General features: G+C 46.5%; 2 protein-coding genes across 4 annotated transcripts in view; one reads left to right on the top strand and one right to left on the bottom strand.

The window, feature by feature from the left end:
- Positions 1–2,445, top strand: part of MYO7A (myosin VIIA) — a 69,377-nt gene extending 66,932 nt beyond the window's left edge. The window contains 1 exon segment of the mRNA XM_040583456.1: positions 123–2,445. Coding sequence (XP_040439390.1) covers positions 123–212 — 90 coding nt within the window. The 3' untranslated portion in view covers positions 213–2,445.
- Positions 2,446–3,659: 1,214 nt separating this feature from the next.
- Positions 3,660–27,857, bottom strand: part of GDPD4 (glycerophosphodiester phosphodiesterase domain containing 4) — a 39,313-nt gene continuing 15,115 nt past the window's right edge. For 2 of the 3 annotated variants that reach the window (XM_040583458.1, XM_040583459.1), the window contains 15 exons: positions 26,876–27,084; positions 26,150–26,253; positions 25,003–25,096; positions 19,264–19,323; positions 17,582–17,680; positions 15,456–15,549; positions 13,402–13,547; positions 12,970–13,052; positions 11,957–12,107; positions 11,169–11,393; positions 10,202–10,359; positions 8,463–8,610; positions 7,268–7,350; positions 5,610–5,692; positions 3,660–4,764 (listed from right to left, as the gene is read on the bottom strand). In XM_040583458.1, the coding sequence (XP_040439392.1) occupies positions 4,733–4,764; positions 5,610–5,692; positions 7,268–7,350; positions 8,463–8,610; positions 10,202–10,359; positions 11,169–11,393; positions 11,957–12,107; positions 12,970–13,052; positions 13,402–13,547; positions 15,456–15,549; positions 17,582–17,680; positions 19,264–19,323; positions 25,003–25,096; positions 26,150–26,253; positions 26,876–27,058 (1,743 nt within the window). In that variant the 5' untranslated portion in view covers positions 27,059–27,084 and the 3' untranslated portion in view covers positions 3,660–4,732. Of the gene's footprint in view, positions 4,765–5,609; positions 5,693–7,267; positions 7,351–8,462; positions 8,611–10,201; positions 10,360–11,168; positions 11,394–11,956; positions 12,108–12,969; positions 13,053–13,401; positions 13,548–15,455; positions 15,550–17,581; positions 17,681–19,263; positions 19,324–25,002; positions 25,097–26,149; positions 26,254–26,875; positions 27,085–27,857 lie in introns of those variants that run through there. The other variant, XM_040583460.1, reaches the window with a different exon arrangement.

Below are 27,857 nucleotides of genomic sequence, written 5' to 3' on the forward strand. Positions count from 1 at the left end.
AGGTCAAAATGTACCTGAAAACTAGAAAGTCAAAAACTGGCAGCCAGTGTGTTCAAGAGCCATGAGCCAGAGACTGTATATTGTGCTCTAAAGGCAAGTAACATCTTCTCTCCCCTCTTCAGGGTTACAAGATGGATGATCTTTTGACCTCGTACATCAGCCAGATGCTAACAGCCATGAGCAAACAGAGGAGTGCAAAGGGTAGCAAGTGAACTGCAAGAAGCCACTGGCAGGTGGCCATGGGGCTAATTCACCAGCTGAAGCCTGTTGGATACCCATGCAGCTGGGGAAGAACCTTTGCCTCCCAGATGTGGAAGATGAGCCGAACACCATCAGGGAGTTCACTGGACTCTGACCTTGAGGGCTCAAATCCCACCTCCCCTTCCAGCGAAGATGACTATCTCTGACCTCCCGTTCTCCTTCCTCACCCTGCAACCCAACTCCATCTTACACCTCAAAGATTTCCAGGGGACACCACTGCTCTCAGACAGTGACTGAGCAAAGACACTCCAGCAGGAGGTTTGCCTGATCCCAATGGCTGGCATCGCAAAGGCTCTTGGAAGAGGATTTGTGTGTGTGTGTGTGTGTGTGTGTGTGGCTTGGTTTGGTTTGGTTTGGTTTGTTTTTCTTAAGTAAGAGAGAGCTGTCAGGATGCTAACAGCTTTTTGGTGAGGCTATGGGCATTTCAGATTTGAAGGGGATTAGCAGAGCCCTGACCCAAGCTGTAAATGAACACCACAGGGCTTGTTTCTTGACATTACAAAAGAATATGTTGTGTTCTTAAGAAGTACAGAAAGAAAAAGCAGTCTGGGAGGAGAACATTTTAACTAGGAATCAGAATAAACAAACTACTGACCGAACAGGCTAGAGTACTAAATGCTGTCTGTGCAATGCTGGAAATATTTAAAGAACAAATTTGAAAGTTTTGTTTCTTCTTCTATTTATTTTTTAAAATATTAAAAAGGAAAAAAAAATATATCCTGCATTTCGTGCCGGTATCTGGATGCTGACTCAGGGCTGAGGGCAACCTACAGGACAGTCCCTCACCCAGGGATTCCCCCAGAGCCATGATTGCCAGACGATGAGTAGGACACATCTTTCTCAATTTACAGGCTCAGCTGGAAGTGACGCTTGTAAGAAGAATTATCTCCTTTTTCCCCCTGTGCCCAGACAAATTAACCCTGGGAGGATCTTTACTGCAAGCTTCAATACGGATGTTGGAGTTTTGAAGTCCCCATGCTTGGAAGACTGAGGTCAAGCCTGTGTTGAGCTATAATTTAAACATGGACTTGTCCATCTGGTTTGCAAACAGCTAATGATTTTATCGTGCTTTTGTGTGTGTTGCTGTCTAAAATGGCTCTTCATGAGTCCCAGCTGGACCTGAACCACTCACAGCAAGGGCAGACCCTTAATTTTGGTAGGCTTTTCTCCATCATTGGCTGGTTGTACTGATCTGCTGGCTGGTTGTCCCATCAGCCTGCTTTGGAGCGGAGATAGGACTTGCCAGCAGAGAGGAGGCTGAAGCCATATTGTGTTTGGGGGAGATGCAGGGGCAGGAGCCTTGGGTGCCTTTCCAAAATCCAGGCTTCAAAGGAGCATGTGCCTGGGTGTGGAGCACCAGGAGGGGTGATAATTGTCCACCAAGATCTGATGCTGGCATCGCTGACACTGAATGGATCTCATTAAATGTGGGACACCTCTTTTGGTCCCGCACACTGGGCTGAGCTTGGTTGCTTTCATAAAAGTCCATATTGTAGGGTGTTGTGTGTTGTTCTGTTAAGCTCATCTGGGCTCAGTCCTCCAACACCAGGCAGAGTTGGCAGGACTGCCCACTGGACCTCAAGGATCGCGACATCGGACCAGGAGGCAGCAGTGACTTTGGACCTCGATTGCTCCACCAAAGTGAATGAGATGCTGCACGGAGTCATCCACCAGCCAGACAGGGCTGCTAGGAGATCTCCTTCCCCCACCATTCCCCTACCCAAGGCACTCTGGTGATGGGAGCATGGTTACACCAGCCAAGGCTACATTGGGAGCCAAGCTGCCTTCTCACCATCCATCTCTGATGCTTCTCTCCCCTCCCCAGATGCCATGATCCAGCTGTTCCAGGGATTCCAGCTGTCCATAGACATACCCATCACTCCACCCCCGCCACCACTGCTTTTTGTGAGTCTCCAGCCATCCCTGCCTCCCACAGCACACTCAGCAATGTTTTCCAGGGCTGTCCTGGGCCAGCTTTCCCCTGCCACCACCCTCATCCCTCCACTCACAGCTCTGTCAGCCTCCCATGCTGACACCCTATTTTGAGGGGTGCTGGGACTTTGTGTGTGTGTGCCTTTGTGTCTTATGTATTAGTGTCTGCTGGCCTCTTTGTATTCACAGCAAGTGATGTAACATGAAAAACATATGTCCAAGCAAAATACCCTATTAAAAAGCATCAAGTGGCTTGTGGGAGGCTGTTCTGTGCTGCGCGGTTGTGGTGGTGTCTCCACAGGAAGGTTGAGCTCAGGGCTCCCAGGTCCTCACTGGGGACAAAATTTATCCTTGCAGAGTGGGACTCCTAATGAGAGAATCCAGCAGTGGGGAGCAAATTAAACAGCGTGGTCTGGTGGAAGGTGTCCCTGCCCATTGCAGGGAGAGTTGGAACTAGATGATCTTTAAGGTCTCTTCCAACCCAAACTATTCTATGATTCTATGAAATTATCAGTGTTCTCAGACTGGAAATTAAGTGAAATCCTTTTTTGGGGGGTAAAAAAAACACTGGAGTGCATGGAGTGTCCATTGCTTGTCCTCTCAGACAAGGTCTGGTTCTTCCACAAAGTCCAGTTTTGAGCTGAATCACTGGATGTAGGAAGCACTGGGTGAAATGTTTGTGTGAAGGAGTCAGACTACCAGGCACGTGGTGAACAGCATGGCCAGACCCTGCTAGCTGTGAAGCAACAAAAATAGGAGCTGAGATGTGACATGGTGTAAGACATCACAAGAGACCACAGGTCTAATTGGCCAGGCTCTGCCTGAACAAGGCTGCTGAGGATGAGGAAGGTGAGTGTGGGGAGATACCACTGTGTAATGGCCAAACAGCAGCCAGATACATGGACAAAGGCACGTTCAGGTGGCTTTTCCTAATACATACTAAAAGCTGTGGCTGGGGGACCACAGCCAAATCTCTCAACTGGACACCAGGGAACAGGCTGAGGACCCCATGGTGTACACCACCACTCAACCCACGCACCACCCACCTCTGATTTTTGCTGCTCACATACCTCCACATGGGTGGTACCCACAAAAAGATAAGAATGAGCTATGGCTGTGGGGCACGAGGAGGTGGTTTAACACCATCCGTAGCACCCTTTCCCCGTGCTTCATAAATCTGGAGCTGCTCTATACCAATCCACCAGCCCTTGAGACCTTTTCCAAAGGAGGATGCTGCCTTTTTGCATTTCTAGCCTCCAAAATACTCCAAAACTGCAACTTGGAAAGGTTTGAGTGCTTCTCAGCCCACTTACCTGAAACTTAATGTTTCCCTGTGATAGCTTTATTTAGCAAAAACACTGAGCTACATGGTGCTCATGTATGAGAAAATGTCTATAGCATGATTCAGGTAAAGACTACAGTTTTCTTCCCCTTTCCCAGCTTGCTGAAATAAGAACAAAATAGGATAGGAGAGCTAAAATGTATTTAAAACAGCACTTCCAATTTACAAAAAAATGTGGTCTTCTTATCTGTCCAAGTAGAAATTTATGGCTTAAACCTAGGAGATGCTCACATCTCCCCTGCAGATCAGGGCATAGACCCCCTTCCCCGCTGTGTGCCAGTAGCCACTGTGGGAGAAATGAAAATCAGAACAAATCCCAGGATGCAGCACAAGTATACAGACTTGCCCAAGGGAAAAGCAAACAGGACCCTTGGGGGGACCAAATCACATGCAGCTCAGTCCTTCTGAAGAAAAGTGGTGTGCTCCTGGTCATAGTCCCAGTTATCTACATAGCCAAGGTACCAAAAAGTCCTTCATCATCCATGGGAAGATATGCCCTCGCTTACAGCCACAGTGAAGAGACTGTCTTGTTAGGGACTATGGCAGGGCAAGAGTGGGGGAAAGGAAAACCTAACCCACCACTGCCTGTGTTATAGAAAGGTACGGACCCTAATGACCCAGCCGGTAGCAGCTGACCATCGTGGTGGGGCAAGCGTGCTCTTGGGGATGGAGGACACTTGTGAGAAGGGAGCATGTACAGAAAAAGGCTGGTTAACAGTAGAAACATGGGCAGTTGAAAATGAGGGCAACTGGAGAATGTTCAGATGTTTGCAGCGTGTGTAAAACACAGCTGTGGAAACAGACTGCTCGCTCACAGGGATTGCAGGATGATTGCCCTGTGGGATGCCGGTGGTCTCAGAGGTAAATGGTGGCTCCCATGTGGCTGTTGCATCTTACCGTGGTGCGCAGCTTCTTCATGGCTGCAACCCCATCTGTGCTCCCCTACACCCCAGGGATCCCTGCCAGCCATGGGGTTGCAAGAAAAACTGTAGGAGAGGAACCTCAGTGCTCATCTCCAGCAGGGTCATGAAGCGAAATGGCTCCTCTTCACCAGGTGGATCTGAGCCCCGACACCACACACACACACACCCCAGCTAGCCCCTTTGGCAGGCTGGTGTTTGCATTGCAGGAAGGGGCAGCAGGGGAGGGTCTGCTCTCCAGTCCTCATCAAGATGGCAGGTCCCCTCCTTGCCTATGTCAGGCCATGATGGCAGGCATGTCGCTGAGCTCTAGAAAAGGGGACACATAGTGAGCTGCTGCAACTTCTGCAGTTGTTCTGCCAGCTGCGATGAGCAAACAGAACCTGGCTGAAAATGTGTGCAGACCAGGTTGAGCCAATTTATCTGGATGATAGCTCCATGGGTGCAGAAACCTGGTGCATGGGAGGGTCCTCAGCCCATCCCATCCTGCCTTGCAGACCCAAGTGCTCAGAGCCTCTGGGCTCCCTTTTCACAGCATCACAGAGTAATGCATATGGGAGGGGACATCTGGAAGTCTCTGCCCCAACCTCTGCTTGAAGCAGGGCCAATTAGATTGGTCTGTTTAGGGCTTTGAACATCTTTGAGGGTGGATATTCCCCACCTGTCTGGGCCCGTATTCCAGTATCTGACCATCCTCATTTTTTCTCTTTACATCTAGTAAAAATTTCCAAGGTTGCAGCTTATATTGTTGTCATTGCACATCCAAGAAACATCTGGCTCCATCTTCCTTACACCCTCCCATTAGATCATTGCAGACAGTGATGATGCCCCTTGACATTCGCTTCCACTGTGCAAACCCAGATCTCAAATGCCACGTCCTCCAGCTTAGTGGTCCCACTGAGCTCGCTCCCATTTTGTACCTGCTGATACTGGGGAGCCTGAACTGGACCCAATGCCTAGACCTGGCCTCACCAGTGGTGAACAGAGGGGAAAAAATAACTGTCATTTTCACCTGAGATTGAGACAACCCAAGACACAGCCAGTTTTCACCACAGCATGGGTACCCGTCACCAACCCATCCATCAGGAGCCCAGTGTCTCTGAGGACACAGCTCTGAGCAGGATGCCGCTCCCGGCTCTCCTTGCCCTGCTCACCTGTCCTGAACTTGTTGTAGGTGCCGCTCTCCAGCATCGGGCCACCATCAGGAGCACAGCAGGAGAAACTCCGCTCTCGCCACCTGCAAGCGGCAAAGCACTGGTCAGGTCACTGCTTGCTGTGGTTCCCCTCTCAGATCCCTAGTGCCCTGGACACGTTTTTCTACTTTTTCATGGCAGGAATGGCATTTTATTTTGGGATTTGCTCAGGTCCTTACCGAGAAGGGAATCCAGTGCATGGCTGATGTCTAAGCATCTACACCTCATGTGTGCAACAGCATTTTGAAAGCAAACATCATCACTAAGCCCTGCTTTCTAAGAAATATTTAAGAGTTCAAAAGCCTCAGAAATGTTTGCAGCTGCTGGTTCCTAAGCAGCCAAGGATTTTAAAATTGTGATTTTGGTGCACTCAAACAAGACCACACAGGGCACTCGGGCACCGCTGCTGGCCCATCACTCTCAGCAGAAGAGGGGGTTATTTGGCTGGGTCAGGAGTATCTGAAGGGTCCTGGGAAATGCGCACACAACACGAACACAAGCCTGGAGCACACAGGCATGGGAAGGTCTGATGGTGGTTGTGATGTATTGCGGGGGTGATTGCAAATCATCCTGCAACCTGCAGCCTTGAAAGCAAAGCGAAAGCCGCCAAAGCAGGACCCGAGGAGAGCAGGGCAGGGTGAGAGGGGAAGGAAGGGAAGGAGCCGCTTTGCCTTGGGAAGAGAAAAGCCTGGATACTCAGCAAACATGCTTGCACATCTGCTAGTTTGTCACCTGGCTATACTGCCACTAATTCATTTCTCCACAATCCCAGAGCAAAGTTAGAGCTGCCACCCTTTCCTATGCCAAGGCAAGTCATGGTTACAAGCAATCCAGACTGCTCACCCAGCAGCTTCCCAAACTTTCCCCTTGCTGTCACTTGCAGCACTGCTGCAGAAGACACCCCTGGGCTGGCTGGGCTGGTCCTTCCACCCATCCACATCTGGCCAGCTGAAGAGCTGAGCCCAGCACCTCCTGCTTTCCTTGAGAACCACTGGGATAAAAGCAGAGGCAAGTTCCTCTTTCCACCCTGACAGAGCAGAGCATCCAGCAGCCACTTGACCTGCTGAAGTGAGCCTGTCCCATGAATTTCCCACATTTCCCACTTATTAAACAGTGGCAATGTCTGTGACAGCATGAAAGGAAACAAAATATGGCATCTGCGACACACTCGAACATTTTCATCTGGGAGGATGGATTTCCTCAGGTGCTCTGGTGTATGCAGACAGAGAGACACAAGTTGTTCAAATATTAACATTGAGAGCTTTCCTTCTAAGTCAGTCCAATGCAACAGTGTCTAAATAGTAATAATTAAAAAATCAGTTCCTTTCTTAGCCCAGCTTTGATAACTGGCTTATGTTGCTACTGTAAATCCACCAGGTCTCCACTGAATTTCTGAGGGCAGGTGATGCCTGAGCTGCCAAAATGGAAAGAGAAAATGAGAGCAAGCAGGAGAAGCAGAGATGTTTTTGGAGACTTTGAGGGTTTTCCTCCGGTTCCCGAAGCAAAACAATGTTCTCAAGAGCAGTTTTAATCCTTTACACCACCTGAAAGCATCCCTCCTTCCCTTCACCTGGCATAAAACATGAGGTTAGGATGGCCATTAACAACTTGGTAGTTACCAGTGCAGAGCAAAGATAAGTGAGATGAGGAGCACAGAGGTCAGATCTGTCAGGATCCACATGATGTTGTACTGCTGCGGAGTCTGGAAGAGAACAAGAGGATGTGTCCACCACCAAGGACCCCAAGATATGCAAAAGAGTTGCTCTTTCTTGCTGCTCAAATATAGCCATTCAGCTGCCTGGTTTGCATGTGCTGTAACATCCCTCAGGTGTTTAAAGCACTTGGTGGCATTTCAAAGTGGCCACTCACCAGTAGCTGCTGGTGCCAAATCATCGTCCTTCATAAAAACAGGTCTGTTGTGTGATCAAGAAGACTGTACCACTTCATGGTGAATATAACAGGGACCTCTTGTCTGTACGGTCAGGCCCTGTAGGTCTCTCATTCCCTCCATCATTAATATTAACTGGTGGCATCTTATTTTCTCTGGCAAAACTGTCCTTTAGTGAACACCACAGAGGGTCTGGAGTGGCTCCTACTTTAAGTCTAAGAGCATCTGAAGATTCACCCTTAGATGGCATAGTCTCCACTCATCCTCAAAATGGACTGAAACACTGCAGTTGTCTGAATGGGAGCATCATAAAACCTACTTCAAGCATCTGAAGCCAGTGATTCTACATAGTAACCCCTTTAGGCTTGCAGGAACTCTGGTGGGACCAGTGCCTCAGGTGCTTCTTAGACCTGTAGGTTGTCCAAGGCAGAACAGGGAATACACAAATTATGTGAAAAAATTCCTCCCGGCAAGGAAGGGTTATTTCTATGGTTGTTTCCCTCAGGCTTGTGGAACAAGACCAAGTTTGAGAAAGGCAATGGGAAGCCCTGGGAAATGAGGACCTTCTGACATGAATAAGATGCTTAAAAATTTTAGAAGTGGAAATCCTCATGCATCAGCTTGTGCCCTCAAAGTCCGTTCCTTTCTCCCTTCAAAAGTCTCAATATGACTTTTTTTTCAGTCATCTCAAGGCCTAGGTTGCAAATCCTAACAAGCAGGTTGCTTCTACCTGAGCCAGGAGAAAAAAGAAGAAGGTTTTGGCGCTATCTGTAGTGGCTCAGAGGTTCCAGAGAAGCCAGGTTTCAACTCAAGTCCTTTTCATGCAAAGTGTCCTTTATCCATGAACCGACCCATGGTCTCCAAAAGTAACCATGAACATCCCAACTCTACTTCCTACCCCTGGGACAGGAACGATTTTCACTTACCATGAGGAAGAGTGGCTGGCTGAGATTCTTCAGCATGTGGACAGCATTGGTGGTCACAGAGTGTGCCCCAGAACACCACGCCAGGGAGAAAAGCCATGGCTCGTTGACCACATAGAGGTTGGTGGTGATGTTTGCCTCAGCATATTTCCTTTAAAAGACCAAAAGGCAATAGCCTTCGTTAAGCAAGGAGGCTAGTACTTCCTTTGGGCTAAATCAAGGAGAGACAGCAATGATCTGTAGGAAAGGCTTGCTTTAGGACCTAGGTAAGAGGAGAAAGGAAAGCCAACCAGCCTATACTTAACCATTCACAACTGGTCAATACAGAATAGCTGATCTGCTAGAAGTAAATGCAGGTAAAATGTCCAAAAGGTCAACATTTTCTTACCCTTCTGCCATATGAATCAGTGTAATGATGTGTTTGTAAAGGAGGTTGTAGCGAGGTTAGTAGTGGGTCAGTCTCTCCTCCCAAGTAACAAGCAACAGGACAAGAGGAAATGGCCTCAAGTTGCTCCAGGGGAGGTTTAGATTGGAGATTGGGAAACATTTCTTCCCCAAAAAGTGGGTCAAGCATTGGAACAGGCTGCCCAGGGAAGCGGTAGAGTCACCATCGCTGGAGATAATTTAAAAAACGTGTAGACTTGGTGCTTAGGGATATGGTTTAGTGGTGGACTTGGCAGTGCTGGGTTAAGGGTTGGACTTGATGATCTGAAAGGTCTTTTCCAACCTAAACAATTCTGTGATTCTGTAATCTCTCAGTTGGGTGTTCGAAACCACCTCGAAGCTGGCTACTAATGTTTGTCATGCTTGCTGCATCAACTCATCATTTTTCAAGTTCTTACAGGCTATTGGAACAATATGAAGTAAGATCATACTCTGTATAACGATAAAGCAATATATATCATTAATATCACCATTTGTAAATCTACCTAGGATCTATCCAGGGTTTACCCAAATGGATCTACCTAGTATTTTACATCCTGTGAAAATTGTCATTGAGAAAACACTAACATTACTCTTATCCAAATGATTAAACTTTTTCTTTTCTTTTTTTTTAAATTGGATTTAAATATTTTTGTGCATTGGGGAAATAAAACTGTTTTAAAAAGGAGAGCTGAGCAGATTGTTTTTTTCTTTTTTTTTCTTCTTCTCTTCATATAAGACAGCCATTTTGGAAATTCATGAAAGAACGTGGAGCTTTCCATTGAAGAGATGATATTGTCAGTGTGTCAGAAGCAACAGAGTACTGGTAGTAACAGACACAAGAAATGAAGTCTCCAAAACACCAGCTACAAGAGGGTGATGGTCTCTCACTGCAGCATTATGCACTCACACTGACGTGGTGGAAGAGCTATGGGAGGTTAAACAGTTGTCCATTCTCCGTGATTCGGAGTTGATGGGCTGAAGGTGGCCTGAATGAAAGGACATGAAATCAGGAGACAGTTGTGTTATTCTACCCAGGAGATCCTCAGATCCTGGTCAAGTAAATAGGGACTTGGGCACAGGGGGTGTGTAATTACATATGCCACCTCTTGATCACACACAATGTCAACAGTAGGAGTGAGCTACAGTCCTTCACTCCCAAAACACGACAGGGATGGTCACTTGATCTAAAGAAGCTCTTCTCAAAATGCTATAGATCCTGGAGCTAGTCACTGGAGGGAGACATTGCCACATGCATGAGGCAAACACAGCCCAGATGCAGTCTACTGACGGTATTTGGGGCTGAAACTGCAACCTACCGGATATCTTCGCTGGACATTTCCGTGTAGGCCAGATTGAGTTTGACAATATTGTCCATCAATAGGTCTTCAACCGGGGCCTTACTGCCCACTGTCTGCTGAAAGCCAGGAGCGACAGACTGAACAAAGGACCTCATGTCATTCTCCAGCCATAGGACCTGTGGGCAACAAGACCACCCAGTCAATTCACAACAGACGTACTAATACGCCCTGCCCTTCACACAAACCCTGTAAAGATAATGTCTTGAGGGGATTAACCCAGCCTGTCAAATGACATGTTTCTCTCCATGATCAAAGAACATTTGGATGCAGGGTTAAAACTTGCAAGTCACTTTCATCAAGAAATAAGTATTCACGGCTCCTAGCTTATCAACTTGAAATCAGCGACTACATTTCACACAGCCCAACAAAAGATGCAATGTTTGACATGAATGAAAAGACAGCTTTGGTTTATGGGAAAGTCAACAGAAAATATTCTGTTCTCCCACTCTCCCAGCATGGGAAAAGAGATCTTCAGCACAGACCAGAGTAACTGCCCAGATATTGATGGATGCATAACCTGATCCTCAAGAGTTTAGCATTAATCCATTGCCAGGGGAAGGAGGAAGGCAATGAAGGCTCCCAGATCCCTGTGTTTTAATTTAAGCCAGGAGTTTCTATGCAATATATAAAATGAGCATGGGTGACAGGGAGTAGGCTTCCATTTATTACGATGAAAGGATGCTGTTTGGGGACAATGGCATCAGTTGGTATATACACTGGCTTATTTCCCTGTGCTGCTGTAGGGCTACGCTATTTTGTACCTGCTGAGGAACCAATAGTAGGGATATCCTCTAAACGATGCCTCTTAAAACAAATGAAATGCAAAGCGATGGACCTTTTGCAGGGGAAATCATGCAGCGTATGACCCCAAAGTCCCAATTCAGAGAGCAAGAAAAAGAGATGTGGAGGAGTGAGGCCACCCTACCAGATGGGGTCTAATCCCCGACTCATTGAGGATGACTTCCAGGGTTCTGTTGATCCATGAATTCCTGTAAGGATGTTTCTCTGGAGGACGGTAGAGATCAAATATCACAAGTTTATTCTGACTGTCTGCGAGGCGCAAGAAATTACTTAGCTTGTAAATTGACTGATTCATTGCCTGGTTTTGATCTGCCCTTGACAGTGAGCTCATGCATGAAAATGGTTTGTCCTGGAAATAAACAAATACAGAAAAGGAAATCAATCAGGCAGTCGCCTCTGGGAGTCAGCTGCATGCAAAAAATTGTACCTCTAAGAGGGAAAAAGTTTGACATCAGCCTTTGTCAGGTGAGGATATTGTATTTTGCTTAGCTCTTCTACCTGAGAAACAGGGGAAATTAAGCCAGGCTGTGATGACATTGCTTCTGGGACCTCGACTGCACAGTTCACAGCTAGCTCTGCTGTGCTTCTCTGTCCCACCACGTTAACTATGACTGTTATACACAGCACCGTGCACAAGTAGGTCTTGTCTTCTTCCCCCAGCCCACGTGTTCTGCTGCTGCCATGATAAGAAGCCACAAGAACAGCCACCAGCCAACTGCTATAGGTCTCCTAAACCTAAAGGCCAACAGGACAAAGCAAGGAGACCCAAACTGAAGGTTTTCTATTGAATTCTCTGAGTTTGGCTCAACTCCCAATGAACAGTAGTTCCTCTCCTAATATTCCTGCTATTAAGTAGTAGCCAGCTGATGTCTTTTCTACATTCAGTTGATGACAGTCCTTCCTGGTGCTTACCTTAAGAAACCACGTTCCAGCATTTAACTCCTCCAGGGTATCCCAGGAGAACAGTGCGGCATTTTGAGCAGTGTCATTGGGGTAGACCTCCTTGATGTTAGTTGTCCTCCTCAAGGTGCTGTCATGCATGAGGAAAGGAACTCCATCATAGCTGTTGGAGAGCAAGAGTTCGGGTCACCTGAGGTGCAAGTTCATTCATGGCATGAGCAGACCCACACCAGGTCAGAAGACAATGTGTGAATGCAGCAGTACAGCCTCCCTCAGTGGAGATGCTGGGACAGGGAGGAAGGCTGAGGCTGAAGACAAAAGGTTATTTCCAGATTAAATACTGTTGGGTGACCTTGGAGAAGTCATGCCTATCTGCGCCTCAGTTTCCCCAGGGGCAACATAGAGATGGTCGCATTTATGCCTGCCAGCCACTGCCCCAAAAATGGATAGTAGCTTATGGTTGAAATCTTTTTGCTGACATCAAAGTGTTTCTATGGGTTTCAGAGGACTGAAGGCTAAATGGATGGAAAGGCAAAATTTTCCGTTATGGGAAGGTCTACATTAGTAGACGATCTAAGCATTTGTATTTTTCTCACTCAGCACCCAGAAACCACTCATCCTGCAGAGCATCCTGTTAGCAATTCATGGCAACGGATGCTCCAAACAAAGGCAATTAAAGATGTAATAATTAGGACAATGCTGTCGGAAGTCTGAACACAATTTTCTGTTGGTTTGCAGGCCAACCTACAGCCCTCACTGTGGCCTAGAGGTCAGGCTAGGGTAGGAACTTGTCTTTATAGACTGCAAAGCATTTGAAATACCCTGTAGAAATAATGATTGTTAAATCAATAACTTACTGACTTGCCTGAGAACAACCATGCCCTACAGCCCCCATCATCACGTGTCACCTGTGGGACCCTGTCCAAGCCATCAGTAAAAACTAATTGCCTGGAGTTGCGTGTCTCCAAAGGCAGCTGTTGGAAGAAGCAGTATATATTCTGTGAGATGCGATGTTTTCCCCTTACCTAATGGTGACGTCTGTTTCAAGACCATCCCCACCATGTTCAATTGTCTTCTGAAAGGACATCTCAGTGTTTTCTGGTGCCAACTGGAAAAAAAAGGATGCATGAGCAGGTAATTTTCAAACACACTCTGGGGGACTCTGTAAGTACTTTCTGTCTCTTTGTAAAGCCTCTGTCTTTTATTAAGGGAACATCACTATCTTGTTAAAGTCTGCTGTTTGTTTTCTTCTACTTTAGCCACCAAATCTATCCTGTCCCTCAGGAACAGTGTTATCCTGGCTAGCAAATCCATGCAGTGATGCCTTTGGCATGCAGTTCCAAACAGAAATGTCTCCCCTTCTACCCTTCACAGATTTCATGGAAAAACACAGATGATGATGAAGGTAGCGAGACACAGGTTGAAGACATGATGTAAAATAACTTCTCCAGACCTACCATTGGTGCTCCACGGTGTCCAATGAGGGCTGGCTTTGGTCCAAGTGTCCCCATCTCTCTGATGCAAGGAGAGTACATCCCCAGAGGTATCAAGAAAAGAAAGAGAAGGATAGCCAGGTATGGACCAACAATTATCACCTGAACAACTGAAAGAATTTGAAGGAGGAAGGCTAGAGTTAATCCATGAAGTAATGTACGGGTTTGCCTTGCGGCTTGACTTTTAATACAGCCCTCCAGCGAAGCAGCTGTTGGGCTTTGTCCCATCCCTTTTTCCATCCTTTCCTCCCCTAATTTTCACTTTCTCTCCAAACAATGCAACCCAGGAAAACAAGCTGGTCAAATCAAGGACATAGACTAAGTCAGAACTGCAGGTTTTGTGCTTTAATGACATCTCACTATCTCTTAATAGCAAGACATGGCCTTAATTTCTTTTTCTTTAGAAGTGGTGCAATGAAATATCCCCCACCTGTAGAAAAGCAATCCTCAACAGAAGGATGCTAATTTTTTTCTTACTCATGTAGAAACAAGTAACATTTTGAAGTTTCATTCACAGTGAAGAGGAGGAACCTTCTTCAACTATGTTACATCCCTTTAAGGTGAATATTTCCCTGGTTCATTCAGATTGTCGTCAGCAACCTTCCACGTGTGACCTACAGAACCCTGCAGACTGACTGCATGGGCATTCCATCTCAGAAACATGCCAACTGATTACCTATGGTCTTCTCTGGAGTCTGTTGACACACTGCCCAAGAGCCCCAGTAAGCCTTTGCTTCGGGGAACAAAACAGTTCCTCTGAGAAACAAGCACCTATGTACCAACATCTCTTTCCTGAATAGGACCACCACCCCCCTGCACATTGTCCCAGTGTCTCTGAAGTAACCTGGGCTTACACCAAGCTGACTTATTGATCAGAGGGTCCATCAGGCATGGTGGACGGTAACATCTATCCCAGCCTATTCCCTCCCAACCTCCTCAGTTGCAGTTCAATAAGAAGAACCTTGGGCAAGAAAAAAAACGCTTTCACCAGCCCATTCTGTCTGTGATTTTTATTACCAATCAAGATCTGCAGACAGGTGTCATGTAGATCGTTGGATCACAAACAAACTAGTAGGCTGCAACAAAGCTTTTACCATCAGTCAGATTCTACTGTCCATGCTGTTTCACCTTCCTCCAGAGATCAAACCACACTGCTGCTCCTCCATGCAACCCCCTCTTCCACTATCCTCAGTGATATTTAACTACTTAACGGAGCCAGCCACAGCTGCACCTTATCCACATCAGCGAAGCCAGCCCACAGCTGTATATTATCAATGTTAATTAACCTGCCTTCATTCCTCTACAAATCCCCCCCTTTTTTTTTCTCTTTTTTCTTTTCTTTTTTCTTCTTAACATTTCATACCTTATGTATTTAACAATCAGTAGATAATCTTGACTATATGGAGAGACTAGATCAGAGAAAAACAGCCAGCCCCAGAGCCAGGCTCTTCTGCGGCTGTTCCTAGCCCCTGGTCTTGTCCTTACACTACCTGGTCATACTTCTCAGAGATGGATGGAAACTTCCCATGAGATAACACTGGGAAGTGATCAAAAAGCTCTTTCCCCTATCTCAGCTGGCTTCTCCTGAGATGCACCAGCCTGAAGTGGATTGACTGGACTGGAGATCCCTTCTGAGACAGAAAAGCTGAGTATAACAAACAAACATCAGCCAGGAGAGCTGCCGCTGGCTGCTTTCTCCCACAGAGGGCTGAACAAATTTCCACGCATGACTCAGAACATGGGTGCTTCTGCTGATCTCCTCTGTCTCAAGGCTGGTCACTGCCCTGATATAAGGCAAAACTGTGCAAGGGAGCAAGCAAGCCAGCAACACACCTGCACAGCCACAGGACAGTGCACAGTCCAAGCCACAGTCCCACTTACTTCCCTTGGATACACAGACATTAAAAGTTTCTTCCAGCTGGAGTGCAGGTGTGGAAGAAAGGGCTCCTGCATGCCTCTTTTCCCACACTGATACACGCCTTTTGTCATATAGGGAGCAGGAAGCAGAGCTACTGTACCTTTCTTATCTGCTCTGATGGCATGAAGAGCCACCGGCCAGGACAGGAGGACCATGATAGTTATTGCCCCTATGTGGAGATAGGGAGCTGTGATCTGGCAAGGAAAGAAAAGAATTTTAGTCAAAGGATGATGTGTGGAGACAGATGGAATCAAGCCTCAGCACAGCTGCAGCTTCCACCTGGATGGGCTCTGGCTGCAGATACCAGCAGCTTGACCTCTCTCCCACACCTGTGTTGGATCCACCAAACAACTCTGGAGTCGGGGGAGAGATATGTCCCCCAGCCAGGCCACCTACCCAGGCTGAGGAGTGCTCCTTACTGCCCTACACAGCTGTCCACGTCCATGAGGGCACAATTGCCATTACTCTGTGCCATAATCTGGGAGCATCTTCTGGGGAGTGGCCAGTTTAATCCAGTCTAACCCAATCCAATCCCATCTAGGTAATAGTCATCTCCATGTCACACTGCAGCTAAATCACTAACTTGGTGTCAACAAAGCTGAGTGATAAAATGTGATATTTACACCTGTATGGAACATATACTGTGGTATAGGAGAAGCAGATATATTAGATAATACCTATTGCTGCACAGATACAGTAACTGGACTTGATTTTTTCACCTTAAAAATTAAACAAGGATATCAGAAGCTAAGAATCGCTTCTGTGCTTAACAGGAATGCATGAGCAGAGCTGGAAACCAAGCAGAAACAGTTTGTCACTTGTGGAGATGCTGAATGGATGTTGGTATGACACACTTTTCATAAAACTAGGCAAATCTGCCGAAGAAACCAGTCCATTTTCTCATGCTCGTCAGATTTCTGCTCCAGCCAGAACCGAGAGTTAGCAAGGTATGTGCTAGGAAAAAAAGCTATCCAGATAGAAGCCTTTCCTATTGCTTAATCCATGCTGATCCTCTAAGCTGGAAAGGTTAAAGAAAGCAGCAGTCATTGAGAGATGTTATTGCATGTGATACTGTCTGCCCTGGACACCTGATACCAACATCCTTCGATCAGAAGCAGGATTCAGTTGTGTAAACAGGGGTGCCAACTGAGATGTCCAGGATATCTGAGACAGCCCTGAGACATCATGCAGGGCTAATGGACATGACACAGGATCTACAAGAGATTCATGTCCTTTGGGAACAGCAGCAGGAGGCCATGCAAAACATCCCAAAGGGCATGAACACCTGAAATAAACACCACCTGTGGCTGTGGGGAACCCAAAGACCCTTGTGTCTCCTCCTCATCCACCTCCTCTGGAGTCTGTAAGGGGAAGGAGAAGCTGATGGGTTCTCATTACATTTGCCAGCACGTAGCCCAACAGTTACCAGTCTCTGTAGAGCAGGAACATGCAATTAACCACACCCCACAAACACCACATCTCTGATTGCTCTCCCAACACTCACAAGCAGCAAGCCCCACAGCGGGGAGAGGTGATAGGCCCAAATGACATCTGCAAGGCAGCTGTGTACTCAAAGGCTACATCCTTCTTCCTTCCCAATACATGTGGGGACATGAATGCTCAGACACTAAACAGCACTGGGCAGCCCTTGCCTCCATCTTCAGATCTTGGTGAGAGTTGAGGAGAGCAACAGACTATGCACGCTGACCTCTTGCATTGTTGTCCCACCTGAATCCAGCGTTCCCCACCTGCTCCCCAAAAACGCAGTGCTGTCCTGCCCTCAGAAGAGGACTCTCCTGAGTCACAGAAGACTTAAGTTGTGCTAATGCTAAAGCTGCTGGACTGGCAGGATCTGATTATAGAGAAAATTCTTGCTCCAGCAATCCTACCCGTCAAAGAGGTCTGATTTACCTGCCCTGGGCACCTGCAAATTAACAGCAGACCTACTTTTTGCCAAAAAGAAAAAAAAAAAAAAAAGAAAAGGATGTGACTTCCCAAACTGAGACGTGTTGTAGATCAGAGAGCTTGAAATTCAGCCTCAAGTCTGGGTTTCCTTTCTCCCAACAGGACATGTTAAGTCATAATAAAACTTTACCCAAAACCATGTACCCTGCCAGGAAAACCCATGTGAAAAACACCCACGATATGGAATATTTTCTACCAATTACCACAAAATACTTCTATGAACAAGTTGTTCTTTCAAACAGACCTCCCAGCCCCTCTTACCTGGAACGACAGGCGCACAGTTTTCCATTGATCTCCCCAGAGTACTGATAATATAAAGAGGGCTGTGATAGAGAAGCCCAGGACAAGAAAAGTCCCAATCTGGGGAGACAAAGACATAAATCAGCATCAGCATCCCTGCACAGGCTGTGCCATCCATTTGACCCACAGGTTTATGTAAGCAGCTTGGACTCGGTAAGTTTAGGATGCACGAGATTGCCAGTTCAGAGACTGAGAGATCCAAAGGGACTCAAACCCGGCCAACAGTGCTATCGACTGGCTTTTCTGTATAGCAAGACTGATCCTAAGAGTTGGGTACCCAACTAATCAGCCTTCAGGGCTCCCTCTAGAATCATTGGAGAAAGAGAGGGATTTCCAGAGGCGATCCATTCCCATTTGCTTTATGAGGGAAGACGCCTCTCTCTCTCTGTGTTGATGTAGCTGGAGCACAGACAATCAGTTTACGTTAGATCTCTAACCTGCAGGTGGCTAAATTCAGAAGTGATGAATTCCACACAAAAGGGACAGCAGCACAGCTTCCTTATGTTATGAGCTGCTTTGCAACAGGCTTCAGCAAACACTCCCATAATTAAGACATGATTTTAACCAAAAAAGTGAGGAGGTAGCTCAGTCTATTCTTTGGCTTCTTGCTCAGTTTGGTACCAGCACAGTGGTGACGGCAGGCTCTTCTTTGTACATCATCTATCTGCTGAGAACTAAGAGCAAGTAGAAATTGGACCAAGACCTTAACCATTCTTCAGGGGGATCCTACAGATCAACACCTTAATAATCCATTCCTAATCCGTTCCACGCAAGGATGCAGTCTCAATTATTGTTGGGTTTTTTATGTATAAATTGTTCTACATCTTTCTGGTTCTTCTGTAAGTCAGTTTCCAATAGTAAGGGTGTCTGTGTTTTTATTATTTAAATGAAGAAACACAGGATCAAGTATCTGCATGTTCAGCTATTCCCTCCTACTGTGAGATTCACAATCACATTACATTCTAAACTGCATGGCTAGAGGCTCATTTTTAAAATGCCTCATATAGCCTCAAGAATTTCTTAAGGAAGGTGATACTAATGCATCATTTTGCAGCAACAGTTCTCCAAAGATTTGTTTCTGCACCTTCAAAACTCCACATGGCATTTCCCAAACTACCCAAAGACCAAAAGGCATAAGGCATCAGGGTTCCTTGGGAAAGCCACTTTCTCTTCTGCAGAGATTGCAGCCAATTTTTTCGCTGCTGCTGGAGTCTGCTACAGAAAATTATGCAGTGCTTCTCACGAAAATTTTTCTTTTGTCTTCATGTTACCGCATGTAGGCCTGTCAAATATAGACTTCACCTGAATGAATCACTGCAGGCTTCTTTTAGAGTCAGTGGGGGAAAAACATGCTTTTTTTGAACTGTGATTCATCTCATTTTAATGTAGATGTCTATGAGCAGCTGGATGAACTGCATCCTCAGAGGATTCATTTACCTCCACTGACTGCAAAGGGAGTTTAGGCGATCAGCTCAGGTGGAAATATCGCTCTTATAGGCATCTAAAGCCTCCTAAGATTAACCTCTTCCATCTCCTCCTCCTCTCTCATAAATCTAAGATGTTTTTCATGCAGGAAAACACCACCGACTCAATTAATTTAAAGCATGTGTTAGAGTTACCAAGAAAGCCCTGGCTCATCCCACCTTGTGACTCCAGTGTAGGTACAGCTGCTGGCCTTCTGCAAGCAAACACATTGCTAGGACCTGGAAATCAAGAAGACATTGTTTGCATCCTGGTAGAAGATGATGAAGTGTGTTCAATGAGGTACTCCTGGAATTATTTTTGCATTGGGAAGTCACTTTACACTAGGTCTTCCTGCACAATGTCAAGGCTGTTAGCAAGACAGGTGTATGAAGAGAAGTGTCTATTGCTATAGTAAAAATGCTTCTGAAATGGCCAACCACGTATCAAGGCTGCCCTGCAGGATCAAAGCCCTTTCATGGGTAACAGATAATGAGGCTCTTTGGGGTACACACTTTCAGTGATTTTTCTTTGTGAGTACAAAGTCTGAAAGAGGAACGGTGGCCACGTTCAACTGCTATGGTGTGAACCAGCACAGCACTAACCTTGCTTATTTTCTGTGCAATTGTTGGAATTAGAGGCATATCAACCATGGGAGAGAGGTCAGGGAATTAAAAAAAAGCCTCCAAAGCACCACAAAAATACGGAGCAGGCAACAAAGGAGAACACTTCCAGAGCACTCGCAGGAAACGCAAGAGGCAGACACATCTCAGAACAGGGAAAAGTGCCTTGGAGATGACAAGACTCTCATTTTTGATGGCTGGCACATTCCTTCCCTCCTGACAGCAAGTTGGAGCCCTTGGTGCCGGGGGTGGTGGTGGTGGTCGTCCTGTGAGACATGGCTCAAACCCCAGCCAGGGCAGGGGACAACCTGAAAAGCCTTGAACACCAGGAAGCAAAGGGTGAGGACAGCCAGCCCATGACTCCGATGGAGTGGTTTTTTGAAGTTGTCCCAGACCCAAACCACCAGTGAACCTGGTGATGAATCTCAGCAGGAGAAGTATCTCGCTGCTGTGAAAACACACAAGTCTATGCTCAGGAATCCAAGTGCCTGGGGCAAGCTTCCCAAGCAGTGTAAGGAATAATCTGGGGACCAGTATCACCAGATACCAGAGTTTAGAGAAAAGTTTCTGTTAGTAGACATCAGTGTTCCACTGAAAAGGATCATTTATGATACAGGTCCCTAAAGACTGTAGCACAGTGGGATTGTACTAAAACAGGACATATAGATTTAGGGGAAGGGGCTCTTCTTTCCTGAAACAGAACTCCAGGGCAATGTAATCTGTTTCCCATCCAGCTAAAAACACACTCTCTTTACAGGATCATGCTAATTAGAAGCAAGTTATAAGCTCAGCAGAGAATATAGATCAGCTTTTAAATGCTTCTTGACATGTTAGCCTCCTTTAATCAAATCCTGCAGCCAGGACATGATGAGTAACTGTGTTCAAAGAGCAGCTCAGAGAGAACTGAATTACTGCTAAAGATCTTAAGCCAGGCCCATTTAAATAAGCTACTTCAGAAAAAGGAAGAAAAACGGCACTTTGTCCCTTTTCTGCCAGCAATGCTATACAAAGACCTGGTCCTTGGCTAAGGTACAACCAAACACTTATCTCACAGACCATGCTCAACTGGACTTTTCCCTGCTACTGCAATACAACTTTTATATGAATGTTGCATCACATCTAGGAATGCCATTGGAGGGTGAACCCATTTTTATGGATGGAAACAACATCTCATCAGTTTACAAGAAGAATAATTCCCCGGTTTCATCCTCAGAGGGTGAAGAAGGAACACCTGAAATTGCAGTACTGGTCACTGTAGGAGAACACATCTTGATGGACCTGATGTGATGTGCACACCTGAAGCTTAACACCTTAAGCCACAATCACCTCGCTTCGTCCTGCTCCTCAAAAGCTGCCTCAGGACCTGTCCAACATGCTCTTCCACACAGAGCAGTTGCCTTTAGCAATGTCCCATGCGGTTGCACCTAGGACAACCAATACCAGCAGGTTCGTCTCCTCCAGACTGCTTCCACACGTTTCCTGGGATTGTCTGACACAAGCACCCAGACATGTGGGCTTGGGTGAGCAGCACGTTTCTGACTAGTACTGCTGAGGCTAGAACCCTCTTGTCAGACCCTCTTCCAGCCTCCAACACTTGCATTCTTGCCTTCTTTAGTGTGAGGTGCAGAAGTGTCTCCTCTCCACCATCTGCCTGCAAAGTGGTAATTAAGGGATGCTTAAGGCATACCAAGAGATGGATTCGCTGCAAGGAGGGTTGCATCTCTGTCTCCCTCTTCCTGGGTGGGTGCACTGACCACAAGGTTAGGCTGCAGAAGGATGGACAATTCATGCTTAACCTCACTCTACTTTAGCACAGGAGTGACCTGGTACCTATCTCAATGCTGCTGGTGAGGCTTAGGCAAGCCCTGAACCTACCACCACAAGGACATGGAGGCAGGCACTTAGATGCTCAGCTCACCTGAAGTATCTGCTCACTTAGGTGTTCACAACAGCAAAATTTCAGCTCCTTACATTCACTTTCTGTTAAAAATGCAGCAATTCAGAACTTGTCTGGTACCCTAGTCTCTCAGGGATGGAGGCATCACTTTTTGGACTTCAGTGCCAACGTACTATTTTGAGCTCTCTCTTAATATGCGAATGGAGAGGCCACAACATATCTGAACCTCTTCACTTCGTACAGTCATGAGTCACCTCCCCAAAACCCTCAGCACGAACATGGTTAAACTGCAGAGAGGAAAATATTATCTGTTAGTGTCTGAAAGACTGAACAAGAAAAGTTTTTTTTCTTCTCCACTGAGCATGAATGGTCCTGCAATTAGACCCCTCGGCTTAACCTTTTAGCTCTAATGGGGGTGAGAAAATTGTCTTGGGGAGTGATAACAATTGAATTAATTGAAACTGATTGTCTGAAGAAATTACAATGACGCATGCGGATGCAGAGCGTCTTTGTACAGACAGCAAGTGCTTTTTTATGCAGCATTTTGTTCAGCTGCTGGTGGCCTGTGGGCAGAAGAGCGTTTGCTTCAGTGGTTCACAATAAGGTCATGGAAGCAGGCTTGCGGGCTCCAGTTGGGTGCCATCATTAAGGAAGAGGGTATGGTGCTCACAAAAAAAAGCCAAACCAGCCCAGCCCCTGGTTGTTATAAAATCTTTCTGCTCCAACAAGGGCATTAGGGTGCTCAGTTTTCTGATGTGATGGGCTGCTGGTGGAAAATGTCACAAGGAAACACTGCCTGGGTGAACGTCTCCAGTCCTTCCTGTAACAGGTAAGGGGACAGTCTTCATCCAGCACTGTTCAACCAGAACATGGGATGTGATTCATCGTGGGGCAACCTATTTGGACATCAGTTTTCTGAAATGTATTAGAGTGATCCAGCTATCATAGAGTACCCACACTGATAAATTTATCTAGATGTGGAAGGGCTGAGTTGCACTTACTAGCCTGTGAGGCTCCTAGTGTTTTGCTGGGTGGTTCATCGAAGGCTACAGTGAAAGGCCAGATGCTGTGGCAGTGGAGCTCTGCAAACAGCGATGGCAAGGTGATTCCTGGCAGAGTCCTCTGAAAGAAGCTCTTCTGGGATGAGCATTGCTGATCCACAGTTATCACCGCAAGACCCTGCATGCAGGCTTGTGACTGTTATGTGACCCCATGTGTTTTGAGATAGTGGGAGCATGAGTGGTGGTGGTGATAATTTTCCTTGCCCCCCTTTCCTTCAAGACCTAATCCTATTGAGGTGACAGCTCTGATGATGTGGGGCCTTATGCCTCCCAGTGCCCACTGCTCAACAAATATGCGTGCAGCAGTCTTGCCAGACAAGACACAGTGACACAATGATGCAATCAAGCAGGGCAAGTGCCCTTAGACATACCCAACAGCTTTGGGTGGGTGACCTAACAGCTTCATGAAAGCAAGGAGCAAATGGACCCTCACTGCAGGGGCTGTCCCCAGAGCAGAGGAACCTCTGAAGTGTTTCTTTTGTAGGACTTGTCTGATAGCATCCAAACTACTTGTATTCTTTCAGGTTTGCCTGTGTTCACCCTCCTGAGGAAGGCAAATGCCATCAGCCTTGTTAGAAAGAACTGAGCTGCTGAGAGGAGGAAGATGAGGATGTGTTTATACAATGAAGAGTTGTATCAAGAATGAACTGAACCCTGTAGGACACCAATTTTGCCTCATATTCACCATCTTCCTTTCTAGCCTTACTTTGTCCATCACCCACCCTGATAGCTTCCAGTCATCGTGTTCACACTGCCAAAGACATGCAACTCCTCTAAGAAAGCCCACTGCTTGGACACTGGCTGATGCTTGGATCCAGAGAGAGCATGACCCACCAGCCCCAGGGGTCTTCAGGCTCCTCAAACCCAGGAAATCCTGTAAAGCTCATTTCCAGCATGTGCTGTGATGGCTTAGTCTGATCCTGAGGTTCACTCCAGATCCACAGCCTGCTGAGGTATGATCTCAAAGGGATCCATCTCCCTTGGGCACCTCTGGTAAAGCTCTGAGTTGCCCAGAGTAGCACTGTAATCACCAAACCACCCACACTTCTCCATGGATTGCCCAGTAGGCTTTGCTGAAAAATAGATGTCAAGCCCTGGAGTCACCAGGGTGTCACAAAACCTTTGCAATTAAATATTACTTGTCCTATTCAGAGCTCAGTTAGTCCACAGATTTTATGATGCTGTTGATCACTGTGGGCATAGCCAAGCAGCTGCCTTATTTATCACTTGGGCTTTTTATTGCTAGCACAAGGGTAAATCACTATTTATTTGTACTTCAGCAGGGACAAAGGACCTCAGAAACATACTGTGTTACACACTGCATGAACAAAGCAAAAAAGAGATTCCCTGCCATGAGCAATTCACAGATTGACTATATGATGACATGCCAGGGAATGGGTAAGAACAGCAGGAATTGATGATAAAAGCTGGTTGTCTTGGTCACAGGGGTGAGTCAAAGCCATAACCTCACCCTCAGCACCTGGCATTTCAGAACGGAAGATGAAGCAGGCATGAGACTGAACATAGATTTCAGTCCCTGGAGTTAAAGTGATTTCTTAGCCTATAGCTCTGGATGCAGAAGGTGGAAACAAGAAGTGCAGAGCTGTCTTTATTTGGGGAGTGGGTGGTGGTGGTGATGGGGGGTGTCCCTATGAGGGAAAGGACAGAGGAAAAGGATGAGTAGGTAGAAACTTTAGGAAATGCTTGCTTTTGGTGTGTTTCCAGTAACCAAAGCAGACAGCAGATCATGGATTTGGAAAAGTGAAGATTTCAGGAATGTTGCCTCTTTGGGCATAAACTTCAACAGCATTTTGTGACCACATCTCTAGTCTCTACCTGGAGAGAAACCCTCCAGCAAAGCAGAGTGATTCAAGGCAGCTTCAGTGATAATTTTACCCTTCTCCTGATGAGCCTTTTATTCAGGATTAGAGGAACTATTCAGCTTTGATGGCATACCACCACTGCTACCATAGTGTCCCATACTTCCCTGCTGCCAAAGCAACAGCTCTAGCTTCTCCTAAACCTATATCCAGCCACTGATGGCTTGGCTTTCCTTGGCTTCAAGGAGAGACTGGACACATTCATCAAAGGGAAAGCATCGAGAGAAATCACAGAAACTACACCTGGCTCAGAGACCCCCAAGCTGAAATTGGTGATCTGCAGGTGGGCGTGGGGAGAAAGTCACCAACACTCATCGTGTTCCCCATCTTCCCCAGGTATCCAATGTGTAAGGATCGTATGTGGGGCTAGGCTGAGCTTTGGTCTGACTCATTAAAGCCACTCCTATGTTTATTTTTCAGGACTTCGAATCCTGGTTGGCTTACAAGGAGCGTTACTTACCAATAACAGCGTGATGTACATGAACAAGATTACAGCCACGATCAGGAGAACAAGAGACCAGAGGAACCAGAAGCCCAGGTTCCCATAGTTATACCTAAAAAGCAATAAAATGGTTTAACAGTGTTTGTGTTTAGCACATAGACTAGAGGCGAACCACAGCCTTGTTCCTTGAAGTTTTGACGTTTTCAGAGCAATAAAACAAAGAGGGAGGGAGGAAATCTACCCTGTGACACGCAAAAGCAGTTAAGAGCCTCATTCCCCAAATCCATGCTTGCATTAACCTCCAGACTAACACCCCAGTGTGCTGGGGTGGTAAAGCACAGGACCAAACCGATGGGCTGGCTCCAGAGAGCTCCCAGCCTGACTCTAAGGCACAGCACTTTGCTGCAGACAAGGCAGCCTGAGGAAACACTAAGATGCCATGACAGGCCCACAGCCCACCTTGCCTGCCTGTGGTCGTGTCAGGCACCGCAGCAAAAAGGAGATTTGAGTCAGGTTTTGAAGCAGAAAACACCAGAAAGCTGGAGAAGCTGCAGAGGGATCGCCCAAGGGGAGAGAGAGGGAAGCTTTGCTTTTTACCTGAAGGCTCAATAGGAATGAGTAAGATTATGACATCTTTCCTCCCCATAACATTTGAGCTGTTTAATTTTAGGGGCCAGATTTGCATAACTGTTGCCTGAGTACTGCAGAAAGAAAGGATCCACATAAATCCCTGCTGGTTATTTCTTACTTTTGAGCCTGGGAACATGCACTTGTCTTGCAGTGAGATAGCTGGTGCAATGCCTCTGATGCCAGCCACGACATTTCTTCAGAGGGAGCAGGGGTGGAAAAAAAGACTCAGAGAAGGAAAGGAAAGAGCTATTTAGTACCCTTCACTCACAATTTTTGTGATGATGATTCTCTCCTTTCTCCCAAATACACACTTACACCTAAAAATTGTAGCCCAGCAAAGGACATAGCCTCATCACCTTTGGACTCAGTGGACGGTCAATTGGGATGCTGTAACCAAGAGTTTAAAGAGCCAAATCTTTGGCTTATGGCTCAAGGGTCCTGCTGCAGCACAGATGCTGGGGAGGGTGTTCATCTCTTCCCAGCCAGCCTAGTGACCTGCTCAAGGAGTGGGAGAGGAGGAAAAGATGGTACTTACCAGTCAAAGTTATTGTAGTCATTTTTTGCTTCACCCCACATGTACAGAAAGACCAGAGAAAAGCAGAAAGCTCCAACAAGCAATGGGAAAAACACGCATTCCCGCTGCAGAGGGAGAGGAAGGACAAGTGGTCAGAGCTTTGCCTATCCCAAAGCAGTCAGAGCAAATGGCAGATCCTTTTAGGTTGTCCCTAAAACACATGGCCTGGTGTTGGACTTCCTCAAGTAGATATGGAGAAGACTTCCCTCCCTACCCCCTGTGACCAGGGGAATGTCCTCAAAAGCGTACTCTGCAGTAGTTATTTTCAGGGAAAACAGGTCTCATGAGTTCACATATAGGTTTTAACCACCTCACATGAGAGGGAATCGCACTATGCACCAGCCCTCTTTGCAATTCTTACTGCACATCCATCCCAAATTTTACTTCTCCAATTTGATCCCATGGCTTTGAGCTGTTTCCCTGGCCAGAAGGGTTTGGCGTAAGGTTTTTCTCCTGCCACCACATATTTGTCAGCTGCATGGCGGCACAGACAAACTAAGCTTGCTGCAGAAACACAGCAATACATCAAGCACTTTGAGCAAAATCTAAGAACCCAGCAGAGCTCAGTGGGTTCCAAATGATGTTGGGCAGGGATGCCCTTGACCCACAACATCAACCACTTGTCAGCTTGGGCTGACCTGTCCCTACAGAGAAATCAATGTCTGTGCTGGTTTTGAGCTGACTTACCGTCTTGCAGCAGCATTTCCCAGGCTCGGTCCTTCTGCGCTGGTACCGCTTCCACCGGCAGCTGTAGAAACCAGCCAGGCAGGAGATGAAGGGCTGATGCTCATACCTCTGTAGTAAGCGCCGACGTACCACCTTCAGCTTCCCAAACTTGAGCCTCTTGAGGCTGGTGGAACTAGCCTCCATCTCAGTGGCTTTATCTCATCTTCCTTCTGAAAAAAGACCACAAGTTTTATGGGGAGGCAGTAAACCCTCCTTTTCTTTCAGGTAAGATTGTCATATCAGGAAAGAGAGAGGAAGCTTTCTCAAGAGGATGCTGAGACCAGCAGGAAGGAGTGCTGAGGACACCCCACCTGATTTTATATACCTAAGTGAGATGTCTAACAAAAGCATTGTCATTGCATGTCCCCTCAGCAGTCAGTGGTGCTCCTGGTTGTAACATAGGTGTTCTGAATCACCTCTGAAGGAACCTCTGCCTCCTTCTGACTATACGGAGAGCTCTGGGAAATGAAATCACTAACTTAAGCACTCCATGCAGATTCTCGAATTATGCCAATGAACCTGAGCCTAGGCTTAGCCATGGAAATTAATTCAACATCACCGTGACCTGTCTGTAACCTGCTATCAGTTTAACCAGCTCATGCAGGAAAGGGACTAAAACCTTCCAGGTACACAGCTCTCTTAATCCTGGCAAAACTGTAGCACTGTACAGACTGATGTCTTAAATAAAAATTATTTCCTGATTGAAATAGCTTTATTTGGCAGAGTTTTTCAAGGGTAGAAAGAGTAGCTGTAGAGATGCACACATAGGAGATGTCTTCATAATCAAGATTTTAGACAAAGAACTTGGTGGTAAATTGCAACCGATGTAGTTAACAGTGAAGCAAATAGCACAGGGGCTTGTGCCAGCAAAAAGCCCTTCACCCAGCAGGGCACTGTCCATACTGCAAGGAAAGATTTCAGAAAAAACATTATTGTGTGGGTA

The sequence above is a fragment of the Falco naumanni genome, chromosome 2, assembly GCF_017639655.2.
Source record: "Falco naumanni isolate bFalNau1 chromosome 2, bFalNau1.pat, whole genome shotgun sequence".
NCBI classification, from domain to species: domain Eukaryota; kingdom Metazoa; phylum Chordata; class Aves; order Falconiformes; family Falconidae; genus Falco; species Falco naumanni.